Genomic DNA, 22,080 nt, shown 5'->3' with positions numbered 1-22,080 from the left:
GTGGGGGGGACCCATCTGCTACCGAGCGTGCTGGGTCAAAAGGCTTTTGTTGTGAAAAAGTGATGAGACAGATAGATGGTCGTTGTCACCAACCGCTGGTTTAATCAAGTGAAAGTGTCCCAGCGTGTAACGTTGTTTACTGCCTCCCCCTCACCACACCACCATTTCAAAACACACACATACATAGACACACACACACACACACACACACACACACACACACACACACACACACACACACACACACACACACACACACACTCACTCACTCACTCACTCTCTCTCTCTCTCTCTCTGATTATTTCTCTCTCTCTCTCTCACACACACACACACACACACACACACACACACACACACACACACACACACACACACACACACACACACACACACACACACACACACACACACTAACATTGACAATTGTGATTCTTCCTTAATTAATTATTGAGTCTGACTAAATGGATTAAATGAGCAGAAATTTTGAAATCAATCAAGGTGTCAGAAATATGCAGAATAAAATGATTTGTTTCTGCTAAAGTGAAAAGAGAAATAGAGAGGAGAGTCTCCTCAGTGCATCCTGGGACATTTCTGTGTGTCTGTGGCCTTTAATGTGGTTTATTTTGCACCCTATTTTAGGTTATTTATATGTTTTAAGAGCAGTGGCTGCTCATCTTATCTACTGTCACCTCGACCAGAATTCAATCACCAACCCCTGCGATGCAGGCTGCTTGCGCATGCGTGGTCTCTAATTAAAGCAGCTGCATCAAGCAAGAATGGCAGAGGAAGTTAAGCAAATTGACTTTCAAAATAAAACTGTTCATACAAAAAACAAATACTTAAATAAATCTAAACTGAAAATCTAAGCATCAACGCCTCATGTTAATTTCTTCAGTTATCAATTATATTCAGATTTGAATAAATTATAATAATATGACATGGTCCTGTACATTTTATTCTTATAGAAATAAGTCAAATGTAATCTTTTGAAATAGGCTACAGTTTACTGCCAAACTTCTGCTTTGCAAATGTTTAATGTCTAATTTACAGTGTGGAAAAACGAATTCTGACAAGTTCCTATGCTTTTGTAGAGTGTATTTTTGTAAACTACCAATACAATTAAGAAATGAGCCTGAATCATTATTATCAAAACTCAACTCGAAGGTCAACAATATTTTGAAAAATAAATAGGCCTATAATAGCCTTAATACATTTATTTTTTAAACGAGCCAATTCTGCTTTAATACAGTTTTTGTTTTTGTATTTCACCTTTGAGGCTACCTCATATCAGTCGACACACGAGCATTGCAGCAGTCTTGTCAGTGAGGTGAAACGCCTATATTTTGAAATGGACAACCGGAAAAACCCGTTCACACTGACGGCGTACTGACGCAGGCTGCTGGAGCGGCAGGCAGCAGCAGTAGATGCTGTCCCATCACCAGATCACACCCAACGGGGCTGCAGCGTAGCCTACCGCTCCTCTGGAACCAACACCATGACACCCAGATTCAAAACCGCAATCTGAGCCGCACTGAGGACGACACCAGTTTAGGACTGTGGACAGGGGACGTGGAGACATACGCGCGCGCCCACACATACACACACACAAACATTCACAGACACTCACGCACGCACGAGGAGACGAATATTGCAGCGACCAGCAGCAGCCAAATAGACAGGAACTCCGACCTAGGCGAACTCCACCGTGCCGCTGATTTGCGCTTTCCGCTCGAGAAACGCGTCCGCGCAAGACAACATAACTCCCTGTGAGTCATTTCACGCCAAAAAATGTCGACGGGCAAGGACAGCGGGCATTACGCCAACTATGTGGGACCGTACCGCTTGGAGAAGACGCTGGGCAAAGGACAGACAGGTTAGTGAAAGCCCCCCCTTCTAAAACCCTCTGGATGCGGATGATGCTGTCAGGAATCTCCTCAGCATCACTGCGCCTGCCTCGCTGACATGAAGTTGGGATTCATTTGTCCCCCTCATTGGCGCTATTCTGAATTTGCCGATGCGGGAAATGTTAAACGAATACATATGCCTGATAAGTTGGGGTGTTTCTGCTGGATGTGTCTTTGCAGAGGGAGATGCTGCTTTCATGATCATGATGAGAACGATGATGGTGGTAGTGGTGGTGGTAGTGTGCCTTTAATCCTTGTTGTCAGGCAGAGAGGGCTTGGTGATAATGGGCCCTTGTGATTTTTCTTGTCTCTAATTCCGTTATAGCATCCATCTGTCACATGGGCCCAGTCTGCTGAGGCTGCTCTCTGCAGAAAGAGGCAGAGCAGTGATGCTGCACTGTCCAGTCCCTGACACACACACACACACACACACACACACACACACACACACACACACACACACACACACACACACACACACACACACACACACACACACACACACACACACACACACACTGCAGCTGCAAAATCACACATTTCTGCATTTTTGTTTTAATAGTGCAGTCTGCTGAGCTCATTTTTGGACCCTTTCAACCTGCGGTTAAGATCGCAGGTTGGCAGATATTATATGATACTGACAGGATCTGCTTGGAATAAACCGAATTGAACTTAAGTTTCATTTATCAGTAGGCCTATTTCATCAGTCCTTTAGCAAGAAACTGTTCAGTATTTTTTAAAGACGTGATTTAACTTTAAGGTCACTTTGGCAGCTCTGGATTGTGAGGCTGTTGAATTGTATTGCGTTCTAATATTTTGTCTATACCCTTATGATACTCTCTTTTCTTAGCTCCGTTTTTGGTCTCCACTAACTCCTGAGGGAAATATCTATCTGTGTAGCGGCTACATGCTCAGCTGTGTTCACCAGTGCAGTCTGATAACATGTCTGCCTGCTGTTTGGTGCAGAGCTGGTTGTGTGTAGCGTGACTTTTTTGTGTGTGTTTGATGAAACAAAAACAAAAAAGGTCCATTAAACAACAGATGTATACCACTGAAACAAGTGTGCTTCTCTAAGAACACGTGTGTTCATGTATTTTAGATCACTGTGAAAAGCATGCAAACTCAATCTATCATATGAATGTCACAGTGATTTGTAGTTAGTTAGTGCAGTTAGTTGCCTCTGGTGCACTGTATGTATGGCCCTGTTTCAGATAAATCTGTGGCGACCAGAAATTATCAAGGTGTCTCTCTCCAGTTCCAGTATAGGTAGAAGAAGTATTTCGCTGCTCTGTTCCCTCTCGTGGGTGAATTATTCATAACCAACCAATTAGCTGGTTTGGTAGACTTGGACTGTAACAGCTGCTGTATTAATTACACAATAGTTCTATTTAGCAGATGGAATTTAAAGCTGCAGTAGTAGTGTGCATTTAACTGACTGAAAGCCACGCAGAGAATTTGATTGGTTATCCAACAGTATTATTTATAGTAACTGAGTCAGAGTGGAGGAGTAAAGATCCACTTTCACACATCATCCGACACTCTGCTTTGCATGTAGGACAACAACTCTCTGTCCCACAAACAACAACAACTGTCCACTTCTTGTCCATTGCTTGATTGGTCCATTGTCATCACTTGATAATTCCAAGTTAGCTCAAAGCAGTAATTACTTCAATTGAACTGAACATGAACATGCAATCATATTGTAGGCTATATACATGCCAGCCAGCTAGCACGTTTGAGCTAACATAACATAAGCTGGGGTCTTTGTCAACAATAGATCAAACCTCATGAGCAACCCACTTTCTTCCTTTGTTTTTGGGGAGGTGGGGAGGTTGTTTAGTTGAGTTGAGGATCCAGACTTCAAGGTCTGAAGGAATCAAAGTGTGTTAGCTGGACACATGTTTGGAGCAGCTCGCGCCGTCTGTGCCTGCAGCATCTTCTGACTGTGACTCCACAATCTGAGCCAACATCTCTCCAACTGACTGACCCTGTGAGCGTTTGTGGAGCTTGTGCATGTGGTTGAGTGCATGTAGAGATGTAGATATCATATGCAGAGTTGTGTTTTAGTGTGTGTGTGTGTGTGTGTGTTTGCAGGTGTAGGAGTGGTAAGGCGGCTGTAGTGCAAGCTGAAGAATATGTGATTCTCTGCTTGCTGACGGCTGTTGGTATGAATCGAAGGCTCCGGTGCTGAGCTGGCAGAGAGGGAAGCCCGTATATCATAAAACCTCCTCCACAAGGGAAGGGCAAGCCTACGCTGTTTTTTGTGTGTGTCTGTGTGTGTGTGTGGAGGGGATCTCTCAGGAGTGGACTAATGCTTCATGTCTAACCAGATGACATGAACCAGATTTAATTATTTTGATACATTTTATTGATATGAAACAGCACAACACTCATAGCAAAAAGATCCACATGCACCAAGTGTAATTCCAAGAAAAAAAAAGCTTTCATAAAGGGTCAGTTCCTGCTTAGGATGTAATTATTTTTGAATAATGTTTAAATAACCGCATAACTATTTCTAAATATCCTGCTGTGACCCATTGCTTTAAGCCCATTAAAAGGATATTACGGACATTAAATTGTATTTATTATCAACCAATGCCAAGAGAAAAACCCAGATCAAAACCCTATAGTTACCAAAACACACAATATGCCCCATGTTAAGAAACAACCATTTAAACCATTCTTTAAAACAGTTAGCTTCAGCTATGATCGCACAGGCTGGTTTGAACATCTACTGTGTCATATTTCAAAATTCCCAATGATCAAGGGTTTGCTTTTTCGTGCCCAGTTATGAGAGCTCAGTTGGAACAATGGTTCACAGTGTGTGTGTGTGTGTGTGTGGTGGATGAAGCTGAATAGCGAGTGCCTGTGCTGACTCTGAACAATTAGTCCGTGTGTCTTCATGTATGTGAGTGTGTGTGTGTGTGTGTGTGGGGGGGGGGGGGAAGGGGGGGAGGTTGAAGTACTCCCTTTTTACACTGGTTTCCCAGGCTCCATGCGGTGCTCATTTTCTAAGTGTTGGCCAACAGTGGGGACGGTTGTCATGGTTTCATCTCTCCTACTGTGACAATGGCCACTCTTTTCCTTCTTGGTGATCATTGCAAGACTGCAGCCGCCAATCTTTCACTCCTCTTGTCCTCTCTCTGTTTTCGCTTCTCAGCTTCCCAGCTTCTCAGCTTCTCAGCTTTGCAGATCTGCAGATCTGCAGATATGCTTTTGGACCTCTTTAGAATAGCCGAAAGAATGCAGAATATTTTAAATTGTGCATCTACTTTAAAGTCATGAGTATGCATGCACATATTAACACTATGCACTTGTCATTGACTCTACTATAGCAGATGATGATAGCATATCATTTGAAGCTATAAATCTAAATAAGGTTTGAAGGATGGCCTAGAGGAAAGAGGGGCTGACCAGTCGCTGGTTTGATCCCCGGCACAGGACAGGAGGGCGCTAGTTGTAAAAGTACTGGTGGCTGGTATTACATATACGGTGCCTGCCCATCGTCTATATCATTATGTCCTTGAGCAAGGCACTTCCTCAGCACTGCTCCAGGGGCGGATATTGCGAAAAGACTCATTTCAATGTAACCTTGTGTTAATTGACGATTAAAGCAACTTAATTTATGATGAATTATTTCCTGACACAGCTTTTTATATTTTTTATGTCATTGAGTAAAATATTGAACCCCAAATACTATTTCTGGTTTGCTCTGAATCCGCCCCGTAAATTGCTGCCATCAGTGTATGTATGTATATCTAATGTCTCATATAATCAGTTTTTTTTGCCGGTCCTTATGGTGAGTAGATTTGAGCTTATTTTGACAAAAAGTGTTCTGGATTCCAATCGCTTAGTATGCCTTTAAGTTAGGGTAACTGTAAGGTTTTGGGTTAGGCATTTAGTTGTGGTGGTGAAGGTAGGGGGCTAGGGAATGCATTATGTCAATGAGGGTCCTCACAAACATAGAAGTACAAGGATGTGTGTACGTGCATTTTCCAATGGATTAAAAAAATTAACCTAGCTATGTAAACTATATAATGCAAAATATATAGCAACAACTTTTGATGCCCTGATCTACCAGAAACATGTGGATTGATAAAGTGGTTAAAAATCCCTGATGTGTAATCTCTGACTTTGAGGGTACTTACTATATGCTGGGAAGAAGACAATATCATTCATTTTTATTTGTCTATAACATAGGAACATATGTGTTAGTGTGTGTGTGTGGGTGTGTGTGTGTATCCCTGTTGGCTATAACGAATGTGTCATGTTATTGACGTGAAACATCCTAAAGACTGTAGTCCCTTGGCTCTAGTAGAGGAGTGCTGCTGTGTTTATGTGTGGTTGTTGGTGTGTGTGTGTGCCTGTGCAGGGTGGGGGTGGTGTGGGCAGCAGTGAGAGCCCCAGCACAGATGGCTGCCTTTAGGTGGCTGAAATACAGCTTCATTATCAGCAGGTTGCAGGTGGTAACACTCTCATCGCTCTCACAGCATATACGCACATGTGTCTACAGCCATATGTTTATGTGGGTGTGTGAGTGTTTACGTGTGTTTCTGTGAAGCTGTGTGTTTCTATTTTGTGCATTTGCATGTGGCGGTTGTATGAGCATTTACAGTGAAGGATTTTTTTCACAGTATTTCTATTGAAAAAAAAAACCAATTGGTTGGCTTCATTCTGCTGCATTACATTTAAACAGCACAACATATCTATGGCACAAAAGGTTTCTAATGTGGTCCCTTAGTATAAAAAATAATACAATTATTATTGAATTTTTTTACATCATAACAGAAGATGTTATCTATATCCCCCACTCCTAGTTGTAGGTTTTGAAAGTTCTGGTTTGAACTTGAACAAGGTGAATGAGAGGTAGTTGGAAGGCTAGCACCTGGAAACAGAATATAGTATAGTTGAGACTTACAATTTTCTTTTTGTTATTTATCGCCTTCATTTTCTGAGTTGCTTTTTAGCCTATACCTGGCTGTGCATCGGGGAGTAAATACTTCTTGTAGACAACAGTCTGTTTGGAGGGTTCCCCTGCACACAGCATGGGGGAGCTAATCAAAATTACGCTCCCAATTCTCTCCCCCCTCCTTTTTCCTTTTTTCTATATAGTACATCCCTTTTTGGTTCCCCCTCCTTCACTTTGCCTTCCCAGCTGAGGGCTCGGTTACCATGACAACCAGAGGAATGCTCTCTTCTGTTGCCGGTTGGAGGTATGCTCACTCTAGATCTCCACGGCCCCCGGCCTTGGGGGGGGGGGGGGGGGGGGGGGTTGTTTCACCGTAGCCATTAAACAATGACTTAGAATCTATCCCCCAATCTCTCTCTTTCTCTCTACATCTCACGTTCTCATGTTATCCTTACATCACTCACTTACTCTCTCTCTCTATCTCTCTCTCTCTCTATCGCTCCCTCTGAGGTGGTCGGTCTAAAGCTCATAACTAACCCTGAACCCCTGCTGCTTGAATGCGTCATTATTGGGAGGCATCTTCTGATCCCCTCAACATATGGCAGATTTTCCACCGTTTTCTCCTCATAGGAAACATTCAGCCACATCAACCACCACCGGCTTAAACAGATGCTTTGACATTTAGCAGGAATACAAGTACACAGATGGGAGGAATTGTGGCTTATACAAATCCCTGACAATTTGAGACGGTTTCCTTGCGGGAGGAATCATGTACATTGCCATTGCACAGTTGGTGTTAATATTTGTATTTGGTTCTATTGTTAAAATGAAAAAGAAAATGCCATGTGGTTTTACAGAGAGAGATGTGTTAAGAGTAGCTGTAATAAGGATACAAGCATAGTCCAATAGTCTTTACTCTTAGACGTGCTGAGAGATGTATTGATGCAAGAAAAAAAAGGATAAGCAATTTTCAGATCAGATAAAAAAATATAAGTCTTTGATAGCGTGGGAACAGAAATAACAAAATATGTTTATCTCGTCCGAGAGATGCTGTTAGTGTTATTCAATTAGCAGGAACACACACACAAACACACACACACACACACACACACACACACACACACACACACACACACACACACACACACACACACACACACACACACACACACACACACACACACACACACACACACACACACACACACACACATGCACGCACATATAATAAGATTTCTGTGTCTCATTCATCAGCGCGCAGGCTTCTTGCTATCTGCCATTCACTCTCTGTCAGTAAGAGGATATGAGTTTGGCAATGCTAGTTGAGAATGCTGTCATCTTGCCTGTGGCTGTCGGTCATTAACAAACCCCTATGCAAGTCAGTTGGGCTGCTGCTGCTGCTGCTGACATATTCATGCAGCTGGAGTGTGTGGGAAAGCATCTCTCTGTTTGTGGGTGGGTAAGGGTGTGTCGTCCTTCTTCAAATTAGTTGTGGCAGTGCTGTGGTTATTGTTGAGGTCCCAACATTAATGTCTGCTGGTGCCAATAGATAAGGAATTTAAAAAAACTGGGGCACCGTGGTGTCCGAGGTGACTAAGGCGATGATCATGTTGTAGTTTCCCCAGTTCAAGTCCACAGGATGTCATGTTACTTATGTCGTTCCCAATCGCTTGCTACCCTTATTTCACGTTAGCCCTCTACTGTCTACTTAGTCATCCTCCTCTTCTCTCTTCTTATCCATCTGTCCTGTCTCCCCACTGTAGCCAGTGTATAGAATACAGTGCCTTTGTGCTTGTAGGTGGAGGAATGATTTCTCTTGTCTCTGTTCACTCCTCTGCTCTGCTCTCCCAGATTCATTAACTTTTCTGTATGTAGGCTACGGTAGAAGCTTGTGTCCTGCATTAATTCACCAGTCAATTATGTTTATCATGTGGTGGATAGAGCTTTAATCAACTCTTGCAGTGTGTATGCACAGCTTGATAATTGTCTCGTGAGTGCTGGCGGTTGTTTTATTGTTAGTGCACACGTAGCACATGTGTGCACCCTTGAAGTCGATATGTTCGGGACTATGTTGCCCACCTGCTGTGATAGATTCAGGATAGGCTATTGAGCGCGTGTGATGATGCGCTGTTGAAGCCTATATGGATCAGCCGGAAGCAAATGGAGGTTTGGAAAAACATGCTGGGCCACAGCAGAACCATCAGCCTCCATCATCACTCCCAAACAACAATAATTATTGGCCAGATTGCAACATCTGTAGATGCTGCAAGACAAGTGGTGTAGGAATGGTGCTTTCAGCTCTCTAACACAATTGGCAGTAGAGAAGTCCAGCTATTACTGACTGACAACTGCAAGGCTGGAACATAAAGAGGTTGTTTTTACCTCTCAAGCATTACAAGTAGTACTTTGGTAACAGATAACATTTCAATTTGTGTTGTTCTGACTAGTCTATTAACAGATTTATCATGACTGACAAAATCAAAAAGAAAAACGATTTTCCCAGACATTCAAACACAACGATTCAATCTTTTTCTCTGTTTCATAACATTGTACGGTATAATCTCAAACATTGAACAGGGCCTTTATTTATACAAATAGCAGAGAGAAGGCCTTTTTTGAACTGTCGTTAAATTGTTATTTTTCCGGAGGCGGGTAGCTTTTATCCATTAAGTTTAGTGAGATTGGTTGGGTTAGCTCTTCTCTCATCCACAAACCAAGGCATCGTGGACGTTCTTGTGGATGTTCTACTTTGCGTTCCAACTGACAGCAGCCAGATACAGCTATTTGCTAGGCGGTCTCAGGCTTGTTTGAGTCTGCACCAGAAGCTGTCAAACCAGCCTTAATGAACCCAACTAAACCCACAAACACACTAGAGGTCATTTGAACCATCAACAAACAGGTTAGGTGTGAAAGCGACCTTAGTGCCCGAGCATTGCTTGCACTGTTGGATTTTTAGCACTTTACAAAAGCTCCCTGCTGGTGCACACAGAGCTGCTGTTCAGTCAATGTGACTGAGGTTGGCCAGCAGTATCTGCTCTGTTGCCTATCTGCCATCTCTTTCTTAATCCAGTCCCACATCCTGTCAGGTGGACGTTTTTTTCACATGCTGCCACGTTCAACAGAGATATATTTAATGCCTCAATCAATAGCTGATAATCAAACAGGAATGGGTTATGGCTCCAGATAAGCCCCTTATGGTCCATGCAGCCCTCTTCCACCCAGCCAAAAACTTAATGAAATTGAGCATAAATCCCCCCCTCCTCTCTTCCTCTGAAAACCTGTCTCTTTCATCCCTTTTCCAAAAAAGCAATCTGGACCTTCCCTCTGAGTCAGCACTTAACGCGTCCAGGAACTGAAGCAGGTGGGAAATTACCATTTGAAGAGCTGCTTTACTTCCCCCGTTCTCTCTGATCAGGCACTATGCCCACGCTTGACCCTCACTTCATTTTGTGGCAAAATGGAGTTTTTTCTTGTATCTCCATATTAGATAAATAACCCCCCCCCCTGCCCTCTGTCCACTAAAACCCTCTGACTAGTGCATGACGGGATGGCCGTGTTCTTTTGGCCTTCAGCGATTTCACGGCGGGGAGAGGACACGGTCATGGATGGGAAAGTCCAGTCAGGTACGAAAACCTTGAATGAGGTTATTGCAATTTGTTAATTAGCTTTTTTCCTACAGCACCATGCGGGGACATGCAGGCAGAGGCAGGCAGACTGCAGCACTGCGATCGTACTACCTTTGACTGTAGTGTCTCATGTCCCTTTGCTCCGGCAGGACGCTGACTTGGCGTCCCTCACAGATGGTCTGGGCTGTAGGAGAGGAGAACCCCTCTCTCCTGCTTCAGAATGAAGGTGTCCAGTCCAAACAGATGGTCTATCAGAGGCTCCTCAGTCAAACATCCAATCATGTGGCATAATCAGATTAAAGGGCGGGGGACGGGGCGTGAGAACCGCCATTATACTCCCTTTACTGGCAACGCTGGCAGGTACCACTGCTCCCAGGCGTGTGTGTGTGTGTGTGTGTGTGTGTGATAGAGTGGAAGTGGATGTTGTACATGACATGGTGCATCTTGATATCAACCAGTCCTTAAAACACACGTGAAAGGGGATTCGTAGCATCACATGGTTCTATAGCAGTGCATGTGTGTTTGGGCTTGTAATGCTATCTTTGCGGGGACCAATTTTATTTTAAACCATTGCAATGACGACATTTTTGCATTGTGAGGATATTTTAAAATGTAAAGGTTAAGACTTAGTTTTAAGGTTAAGGTCAGAATTTGGGTTGGGTTAAGGCAAGTGTTAGGGTTTTGGCATTTAATTGTGATGATGAACACAACTAAGTCCATTATATTATTGAGTGTGTGCTGAACCATAGAAAAAACAAACCTGTGTGTGTATGTGTGTTTGCATGCTATGTTGCAGTATTTTCAGCGAGCGCTCTGTCTCTGTGACCTGCAGTGTGGTGTGAGTACTGTTAGGCTGCAGTGCTGCATTACAGCAGAGACCGGCTGCAGCCTCTCTGCAGTAAACACACACACAAACACACACACACACACACACACACACACACACACACACACACACACACACACACACACACACACACACACACACACGCTACTGGTGGTTTTGGCGGGAGAAAGGGCCTCTGCTGCAATGTATTATTCTTGAAACTATTTCTGCAAAACACAGCGTAGCTATGGTAACCACTGTGCTTAAGCATACGTGAATAAGAGAGGAGAAAGAAAAGTAAATTGCAGTTGTAAATCATTTACACTGGCATGCCTAGAGGGTAAGGTTTAGAAGGAGTAGAAATGTATTATTCATTTAATTAATAATAAAGTAATTAATTAACCATGCTCAGAATTTGATGACAAACATAATTTTTTTGGCTGCTAGCGGAAACGGCTAAAGATGATAGCGGCCGGCGACTGGAAAAGACTGGCAAGGTTCTTTCCATGTTGACTGCTATATAGTAAGTGGCTGACATGGCAAATTCTTAAGTGCAATTTTGTCTGTTCTGTCATATCTGTTGTTTAAACATAATTTTATGAACTTCTTGTCAAAATAAAGGCTGGCAACATACATAGATTTTGGATTAGCTTGAAGTAAAAATGTGAAGATAAACAGTGGAGTGATAATGATTATGCATGATGATAACAGTAATATGTTGTTAGCAGCAGATATATAGCATTGTTCATATTGAAGTGATTGTACAGCGATTCCACATTTGAAATGGTAAAAGCTCTCTGACAGGATGAAGAGGGATCTATGTCAGCCATGACACATCCTGATGGATCCTCTTTCTCGTTGTCTGTCCTGAATAAGCAGACAATGGGAGTGTGGCTGGTGGGTGATAGTTGTTGCGCCCCAGAACCATTGCCCCTAATGGACTGGCCTTAATCTGCTGCTAATCCCAACATCCTGTTTGAAGGAGCTGATCTAAAGGAAAAAATCTAAAAGAGAAGCTGATATTTCCTCAAGCTATTTTTACTATGAATCATGACATCCAAAATTAACATTAGTTTTGTATGAAAAGTAAGTAAACAAAATCTTCTGTCATTCTCACCTACTTTTTCTGAATGATTGTGAAATCCGTAACTACTCTATGTTAATTCAGAGTTTTAATTTCGAAATTTGCAGTAGCAATGTTGTGTTTTTCTGTCAGCAAAAAGCCCAGTTCTCTATTGTTCTGAAATGTTAGCTTTGTAATGAAGGAGGAGGGGATGACAGGAGGTCATGACCCTCATTAAACCACCTGCCAGATGGCCCCCAACACACACTGTGTGTCTGTGTGTATGTTATCATGGATGATCGCAGACATTTACTTACAAACTAGCGGATGACACCCTCTGACACACACAGCACACACAGGTTTACAGTAGGTTTTTGGTGCTTTACACCTTCGTTGGGTAGGTCAGGGAGAATATTTAGGCTTTTTTTATTTGCCTTTTACTTCTTAAGGTGTAAATTTAAGTTGTTAGTTTGAACTGTTCAAATAAAAAAGACAGAAAAACATTCAACAAACGTTCTTAATTAAAGATTAATCTTTTTAAAACGTGTTATTTTCTTAAATTTTTTATCCTCACACACACACACACACACACACACACACACACACACACACACACACACACACACACACACACACACACACACAACCTTCTTCTTGAGCTCCTATAATCTAATAAACCCCCCTTCTGCCCCATTGCCCATCCTCTTCTCCCCTCGTCCTCTCTCTTACACTCCTCCCTGTCCTAAGGCGCTGTAACACAGGCAGCCGGGTGAGGGGTGTGGGGGAAACCAAGTCAAGTTCCCCTTGCTTGACCCTGTTGATGCAGCCTTGGTCCTTCAGGCTAAAAGCCCCCACAGACTCCCACAGTCCTGCTGGTGTTGAGACATTGACTGCTGGGTTCACCGTGTGAAATGGGCTCAACACACAGTCGGCGGGTAGGTGGATTGCTGTTTAGGGGGAAATGGAAATCTTAGTAAGGAAGGTAGAGATTTATAATGTTTTGAAATTGTCAGTGAAATGTCAGAGAGCATCTTTATGTTCTATATTGTGGTATATTTCCCGGTGAAATGGAATATGTATCGAAGCTGAAGAATATACTTTTCATCTGCACCACCAGTGCACTCACTAACGTTGTTATATCAGGAGGATGAACGCATTGCATGAGGTTAAAATGGGTCTAAATCACATTTGGTGCAATGAGTTCAAGACGAGTCATCAAGAATAATAACTGAATATTGTACAGTAAAAGAGAGGAATTGTTACATGTACATCACATGAGAAAATTATTTGGACAACATTTTGATAGAATGATAACATTCTAAGAGTCAATATGAGTCATATCATTATGGTAAAGTGGCCCTACTACATGCCATTATGTACAAATGTATTGCAGCTGATTATTTGCGAATGATAAAGAGACATCCTTGCCAGACAGTGTAATCATTTATCTTTTTTTCCCGCCAATACCAAAACGAAACCTATACTTCTTCTTACAATTACATTTTTACCCTAAAATAATTCAGTTCTTAAATATAAAAAAAATTGTGAACCTGGCAACATTTGGAGTCAGACAAAATGTAATGTTATATAAAAAAACATATGATGAAATGAAATCTGAGTCAGTGTGGGCGAGAGACAGTTCTGCAATGAGACTGAGCTGAGAGACTCGAAAAAAATAAATTGTAACAGAGTCAGCATTGTTCAACCACGTCCATAACTCTGCCTGTATTTACACCCATGGCTGAGCTGCTGGTGGAGGGACGTATTGGAGGCGGGGTTAGCAGGAACAGGTCGGCTCCTAAGGACTCTCTCAGGAGGAAGCAGGAGAGGAGAGCCTGAGCTAAAAATACAACCACGCATCTCATAGAGTCATACAGTATTCTTCAGCTCTGGATAGCTGCCAACGGTGCTCATCACATACACTCACACACACACACACACACACGCACACACACACACACACACACACACACACACTCACAGGCCCGACAGACAAAGACAACGCTGCAAGCTAAACTGGAACTGGAGAGGCAGGTGGGCGGGGCAGAGAGGAGGATGGAGTGAAAGAAAGAGTGAGAGGGGGAGGGGCAGGCACGGTAGAGGATGAATATAAGCCAGGGGGGAGGGGATTGGAGACCAGGGGAGGAATGAAGGGGGTATGAAAACAGAAAGCTTGCAGAAAAAGGAATAATGAGAGAGTTATGAAGGAAGAGAATAAGGAGCATATCATAAACAAATGTGAATGAGCCGAACGGAGGTAAAACAAGAAAAAGAGAGAAAAAAGAAGAAGACAACAGCTTTGGGACTATGCCTTGGCTGCCGTCCAAGTCTGGAAGCCGAATCCAGCAGATGATGTAATCATTTGCAATTGGTCCCAATGATGTATTGAGGCTTGATTGGCACTGTGGCTCAACCAATTAGACACCATGGATGTGACAATGACACCATACGGCATACTGCATGTCTTCCATGGTGTTAGTGGGGTGTCTGCTTCACACAGTGGAGGAGGAGGAGGCCACAGCTGGAAATCTAGATGAAAAGCATTACGAGCACATCCCTGGCCAATCACACAAAGCCGGTTCCCCGCTGCACTATATGCTATTCCTGCAACTGCAGAAATTGAATATTAGATAGTTCTCCCTCTATGGACCTTCTAACAAAATTGAATATGAATCAATCTATGAGGTTTGGAGCCCTCGCTGGTTTGACGAGCTGTAGCGAGGGGTCGCTTCATTTGTAAGGGGTCAGGTTGGGAGCCATTGGTCTGTGCTACAACAACAGGATGTCCCATTTTTAAGCATTAAAGCCTATAGAATGTACAGTCTTGCTTTTTATGTGTGTGGCTTTGTAGCATTCAGATCCATAGCCTTTATACATGCTTTACACACAGTTTGGTACCGCTGCACATCATATTCACGCACTTCATGCGGCTTGGTGGGCTGCTGTGTAAAAATATATCATGCTTAATAACTTATCATAATTTTTGAAAATTGAATAATTGTTTTCATTTATTTATGTGTGTGAGCTGCCCATCTGTCTTTGGCCTTGCTCTTTCTCTGCCAGCTGCCTCCTGCATTTTGTCGGGCCAATATTACTCGCGTACAGGGTTTCTTGTGGCTCATAGATGCTCCTTGATGGGAAGTCAGGCCTAATTGGCCAGCGTCCTATCCGTCACACACTATGAGCCTTTTCAACATGAATTCAAAGCTGTGATTAATATGAGGCCTTTTGGTTTTAATTTACACAAAGGGGAGACTCTCCAAACTACCCAATGGGACCTCAAGTAGCCTTAATTCAGAGCCCTATTATTCCCATTATCTCTGCCATCGCAGTCAACACCAACCAAGGAAGAGAGGGTAACTACAGGGCATTGTTTCTGTTATCAGCCTCGAAAACACAAACACACAAGCTAGTTTTACTGTGCTTCTGAGTGCTTTATATTGAAGTTAGTGTTTCCCAGACACTAGCCCAGACATAAACTTCAATTTAAACCAAACATCTTGAATATAGAATAATGCCTTGATCCTTACTTGACTGGTTTTTTGAGGTCTTTATTTCATAGATAAATACATTAAGTCACCTGCCATAAAGAGATACCCATACCCAGCATAAATTCACGTATAGGAAATCAGTGTCAGTAATATTCTATATAAATCTGTAATTACCCTTTTTGTTTTGAACCTGCTGGGAAGTACTCAGCTAGAGCACCACATAACCCCTATCTTATGCACTATTTCCTCTTGTTTGAGTCACATTTCCTTAGAACCACAGTGGCTTTAGGGAATGGCTGAACCTTTCTTAAACCTTACTTGACACTGTATATTGTCAGCCATCTTTAAAGATTTATGTCCTCAGTAGGAACCAATGGGACCAAGAAATGCTGTCAGGGTGCAAATGTCACAAAATATTGAGAGACGGAACGGAATAACACACTGTGGGTTTTGGCTCTTTTATCTGTAAACAATAAGGAAACAATGACAACCCTCATGCTACCTTGTATTGTAGCCTTTTAAGAATGTCTGTCCTGTCGCCACCAGGGCGTTGTGTGTGCCATTTTAGCTCTCTCACCCTCTACTTCTCTGAATCACCCAACACTGTGCTGCTTTTAGCTTTGGAGAAGAAGCAGCAAGACAGGGATGGATAGACATGGAAGAGATTGAGGACCAACGGAACTACAGACGGGGGAGGATCGCAGATTGATAAAGAGAGGCCGCGGGTTTTTAAGATGGGAGGAATTTCTTGGGGACTCATATTTGTCAGTGTATGCTCGGGACAGTATAGGGCGATGGATGGGAGGATGAAACAGCTTCCTTGTCTGAGGGATGAGAGCTGCTGGCTTCGTCATTTGTCTGCTCTAGTCGTCTCTGTCAGGCCCCTGCTGAAAGATCTCTTCCAGCTAAGCCTCCAGGAGACCGGAGAAGAGCCTTCCCACGGATATAGAGACAGTCACACCACCTATAGATCTGTCGCCATGTTAGAAATATTCAGTTCGGAGGGCTTTTTGGGGAAGTAACAAACCTGCCCTTCCTCAACCTAATAGTGGCTCGAAGCCCCTTAAAACATGATAAGATTGGAATTGATATCATGGTAGGATCATTTGTGGCAACTTTTAGGCCGGAGTCTTTTTCTGCTCAGATATTTTGTAAAATGGTAGGCTTCCGGGACTCAAGGATGAGAATGAGTGCAAGCATGTTGCTGTGTTTCTCTGCTGTGTAATTCATAACCCACTTACTCAGGACACATTGTCTGTCAATGTTGACAACATGAGTTAGATCACAGACATATTCAGTGTTTAATTATTCTTCCAATGGGAGGCGAGTTGTGGTGGGTCATTTGACAGCAGCTCAAATACACACACACACACACACACACGCACGCACGCACGCACGCACACACAGATAATAAGATTTCTGTGTCTCATTCATCAGCGCGCAGGCTTCTTGCCGTCTGCCATTCACTCTCTGTCAGTAAGAGGATATGAGTTTGGCAGCGTGGCTGACTTGTTGTTTACAGTTACACATATTTGAGCCATTTATTTTTAGTGTAACAGATTCATAATCCCGGACTGTAGACTGAGCAGCTCTCATCCGTCACATCAACTGGATACTCGGAGGTTTATGAGTCCTCAGCTGATGTAAGCTGTATTTAGATTTGATGGGTAACAGTGTAATGACTTTACGTACACAGTGTATTCACACACAGTGAGCCTCAACAGTTCATATCAACAAGTCCATAAAGAGGAAAGACTGAGAGAAAGCTGAGAGTTGGTTAAATTCAGGTGACTCAAATGACCTGGTTATGATTTGGGAAATATTGTGGTCACAGTTAAAGGAAACACATGTTGAAGGGTGGTAAGAGAAAGAACATGGACTGCAGGGTAGGATACAGATGCTTTTCAAGAAAGCATCAAATGTCACTCCACGTTTTCTGCCGAATAAATTCACCCCTGGATATTTTTGTAATGCTTTTATTAGACAGTTTGGAGAGACAGAGGTGAAATGGGGCAGAGTGGCGAATGACATGCAGAGAACAACCACGGGCCGGAACCGAACACGTGCCCCCCCCCCCCCCTGCCTCTATTGGCGGGCGCCCTATCTACACCACGAGGGCCCCCCATTCTAGGTAATTTTTTATGAACTCTATAAGCGATGTAACAGACATCGAAAACTGATTGAAGTTAACAACCAATACTTAATTTTCAGATTTCAATTACATTTGACCTACATGTCAAGCCGATAAATGTAAGTATTAGTTTTGTCTGAGTGAGCAGAAAAAATATATATAAAAAAAATATAAAAATGTAATAGGGGAAGGTGGGGTGATTTGTGCAACTTTTTACTCAAAGTGATTTTAAAGTGAGGCCTTGACAGTTATGTCTCCAACTCAAATATGTACATATATTTCAGGATGTTGTGCATCCCTGGCAATAAAAACTTTGGATCTGGAATAAACTGTTTAAGAAATATAGCTTTCGGAAAAAAAGTTGTCTTGACGCACAAATCACCCCACGTAGTGGGGTGATTTGTGCGTCATTGTGTCACAATGACAAAGTCACCATCATCATCTTTCTGGCCATCTGAACTCTCATCAGTGGTGTCGTTAAGTGGAATTGAGATGTCACTCTCTTCTGAGCTACTGTAGACAATCACTTTCTTTTGGTGACCAGCGTATACAGCCATGCCACTGGCACAACTCTCAGAAATGTACTTTGCACTAGTTGCTCCGTGCTTGTGGAACCAACTGCCACCTGACAAATGTGATTCCCCCTACATTTCTGCCTTTAAATCAAGGCTCAAAACCCATATGTACACCCTGGTGTTTCCTCCCCATTAACTATCTTACCTCTGCACTACTATCTGTGTTTATGTGGATGTATGGGCTTTACGTCTTTTATTTTGGTTATTGTTATTGTACCTTCATTGTTTACCTACTGAATGCACTATGTACAGCACTTTGGACAGTGCAAACTGTCATAAATGTGCTTTTATAAATACATTTTACTTACTTACTTACTTATAACTCACCCAGGCCCTTGCGCACAAATCACCCCATCCCCAGAATTTTGGATAATAGACATGATGCAGCAATTTAGGGTTGACATTGTGCTAACTATATAGACTCAAAGTGTAGCATACCAAAGCACTAAAACATGTGTCAAATGTTTTCAAACGTGTCTATAATTGTTCAGACACAATAATCAAAAAACCTTGATCATGGAAATTTTACTTTGAAAGGCAAAACACAGTTTTTTGAGCTTAAATGTGCTTATATCTTATTCCTTGTGTCTCCCTTCTTTACGGGATGAGTCAAATGGATGGCTCTTCTTAAATATGTGGTCACATTTCCAATTTCTTCCACGGTTTTCTAGAAACAAGGGGTTTTGCAACTTCCAAAACGCACAAATCACCCCACCTTCCCCTATATTTTGTTCTCCAAGAGTGGTTACTCTAACCCTTGAATTTGCTTCAAAGTGACTCTATATACAGAAATGATTTAAATGATTTGAAATATGGACAATCCTCTTGATACTCATATACTACATAAAACAAGTAGAAATCTGTTTACAATATTAAGAAGGATTCTTTCAGGCTAAATGGATGAGGCGAACTGTGTGCGTGTGTATATGTGTGTGTGTGCGCGTGTGTGTGCATTCACGTGTGCATGTGTATGTGCGGGCACTTGTTTGTCCCCTGTGGCTCAGTCCTCTCTGATGGCGGTGATTTAGGAGCAGCCATTAGAGGCAAAGCGACGTTAATCCATCCGACAGACTGGAGTGATAAAAGTTTCATTAAACCATCGATCAGACGCCTCTGTCAGTGGGCGGAGAGGCCAGTTTAGCATGTTGCAACACTTGAAGCACCTGTGAAAAGCCTGAACACCAAGCTATCAACATTTTTATAGTGACAGTCAGCGGGTGTAGGAGAAAACACAAAAGAGAAACAAAAAGCTGTTTCATACGTGCTTTCTGACGACGACAAAAACAAGTTCAGTGGGTTGAGAGCTCGTTTAAAAAGCCAGTCACAAAAGACACATAAACATTAAGATGGTTCATCTGTGAGTGTTCATCTTGGTATGTTCACACACTATATTTATTGAAACACCTTATCTGACCATTATTACTGAATGACACATTTCTTACATTGCATACAAAAATACAGAGACAGGAAAGTCAGATTTTTTTAGTTTTTAGCTTCAGAGTGCACAATGTACAAGTGTGCACTAACTGAAAACTGTACATTCACTGGATTGATGACTGTTAACCGTGCTGTACTGAAGGTCGGCCTGGCTCAGCAATGCTATACAGCCAACAGGAAACTGCTGACAGAACTGGAGGAAGTGGGGAGAACCTAATTGGCAGTTAGCTGCCTGTGAGCTTCTGGTGGGATGAGTTTACTTCCCTGGTGAGTTTCTTCATCTCCTCACAGCTGGTTGTGCTCATATCTAATATGTCAATACTGTAAGGCAGGCCGTGTTTCTGTTGCTACACACACCTCAGCGGTTGCTGTTGGTCACGTTATTTTACAGATGCTGCTAACAATGAAGCCGTGGCTCATCATCCCTATGAGATAAGATGAGTGGAGGAGAGGAAGAGCTGAGGAAATCTTTCAAATTATATTGTGTGAGTTATTCAAAATTTCAAAGCTCCAGTTATTACTTTTTTAACAGTGTTTTCTAAGGCATTGGTGTCCCCAACAGTTTGATGTATCTTATATCCTGTCTTAAAATGATATTGCCCAGGTGCACAAAGCCTGCTCCTTAAAGAAATGCTGTGAAATAACTTTAGTGGCCTTCACAGAGCCCTGAACCCAACCCCATTCAACTCCTTTGGGATGAACTGAAACACCAACTATAAGCCAGACCCTATCTCCAACATCAATGTTGTACCTCACCAATGCTATTTTGTCTGAATGTGTCTGGTGAGAAAGACTGAAACCAAACGAGTGGAGGCTGTTGGATCAGCAGATTGTAGCAGCATACCTTCTTTGACTGTCATTTATTGGAGTAACGTGTGGATTTCAACACCGTTTTGTCTATATATCGTATTATATTTATTCCTCCTCTTATGTAATTATTGTTGAGCTATCAAAAAAATAAATTTACCAAAATGTTGGAGTACTTCTTTTCAGTATTTAATTGAAAATCATTTGTCTCCTTTCATATCACACTGTACTGTACTGTTCCAGCCCTCATCATTGTCTTAGCCCTCTGGGCCAAAAAGCAGTCCTACAGTCACACATCTGCTATGAATAAATCATATCATATTCTCTGAAAGAGCAGTTTCCCTGGAGCTGCTGCTGCATTCTGCATGTGCTCCCATTCAAAGCCCACATGCGGATGTAAAGCCAGTTTATATCACTGGCCTGTTTTTATTGATGTTTTAATCTTTAATCTCCATACCGCACAGATGTAGTATTCAAAAGTGGCCCAGATATTTGCAGACAGATATTGGTCACGCCGCTGTCGCCTGTGGTTTTGCTCGCCGATATTGGGTTTCTGCGAGACACGAGTGCTTTAGGCAGCAATAAAAGAGATTTTCCGCCTGAGATGTTCAATAAAATTATATCATAGCAACGTTTTAAATGAGAACAATAAATGACCCTTTTACGATTGCTATATTGTACTGCGAATGTAGTTAAGAAAGAGGGATTTGAATGTTATTTTTAATGATTTTCGAAATATGTGGATAAGTGAGCTTTGAGCTTGCCCCAAAATCTGCAAAGCTCTCCCTAAGTCCCCTAAGACATTTTTAAGGATTTTAACTTCACATGGAATATTACATGGCTACAGAAGGAACGCAGTAGCACCATTTGTGATTGTTTACGTCCATTGTGTCATTGTTAAGTTTGCCAGTTAAGGGTCCTTGTATGTTTGATATAACCATAATCCATGTTAGTCTGTGTGGAGAAATGTGGAAATACAGGTAAGAGTTCGGCCATGAAGCCACCAAATAGCACTTCTCGGATGCTTTGAGAAAAAAAAAATCATTGACTTTATTTACTCCAACTTCAAAGAAGGGACTTTAGTAGACTTCTTATTTTATTGATTGAATCAGTTGGACTTGTACTTCCTCATCTGCATACCACCATGTGTTTTTTGGCTGCGGGTGTGTGCCGGTAATAGTGTGGTTGCAGGCTGTTGGCTCTCACAGCAGGAGAGGTATCACAGTAGTCTGTGTGCGGAGGAGGCCATGTAGCTCCAAGCTAGTGCTCACCCCTTGATCATCCTCCCCGGAGTTATGAAAGAGAGCTAAA

At 42.4% G+C, this 22,080-nt stretch overlaps 1 protein-coding gene across 1 annotated transcript in view; it reads left to right on the top strand.

Annotated features, from left to right (window-relative positions):
* Nucleotides 1–1,788: 1,788 nt before the first annotated feature.
* LOC307250618 (serine/threonine-protein kinase BRSK2-like) overlaps nucleotides 1,789–22,080 on the top strand; it is a gene marked incomplete at both ends in the record, with an annotated part of 96,111 nt that continues 75,819 nt past the window's right edge. Inside the window, one exon of the mRNA XM_080027734.1 lies at nucleotides 1,789–1,873. Within this exon, the coding sequence (XP_079883860.1) occupies nucleotides 1,789–1,873 (85 nt within the window). The remainder of the gene's footprint in view (nucleotides 1,874–22,080) is intronic.

The sequence above is a fragment of the Ammodytes marinus genome, assembly GCF_949987685.1.
Source record: "Ammodytes marinus genome assembly, chromosome: 1".
Lineage (NCBI taxonomy): Eukaryota > Metazoa > Chordata > Actinopteri > Uranoscopiformes > Ammodytidae > Ammodytes > Ammodytes marinus.
This window is presented reverse-complemented; position numbering and strand designations above follow the sequence as displayed.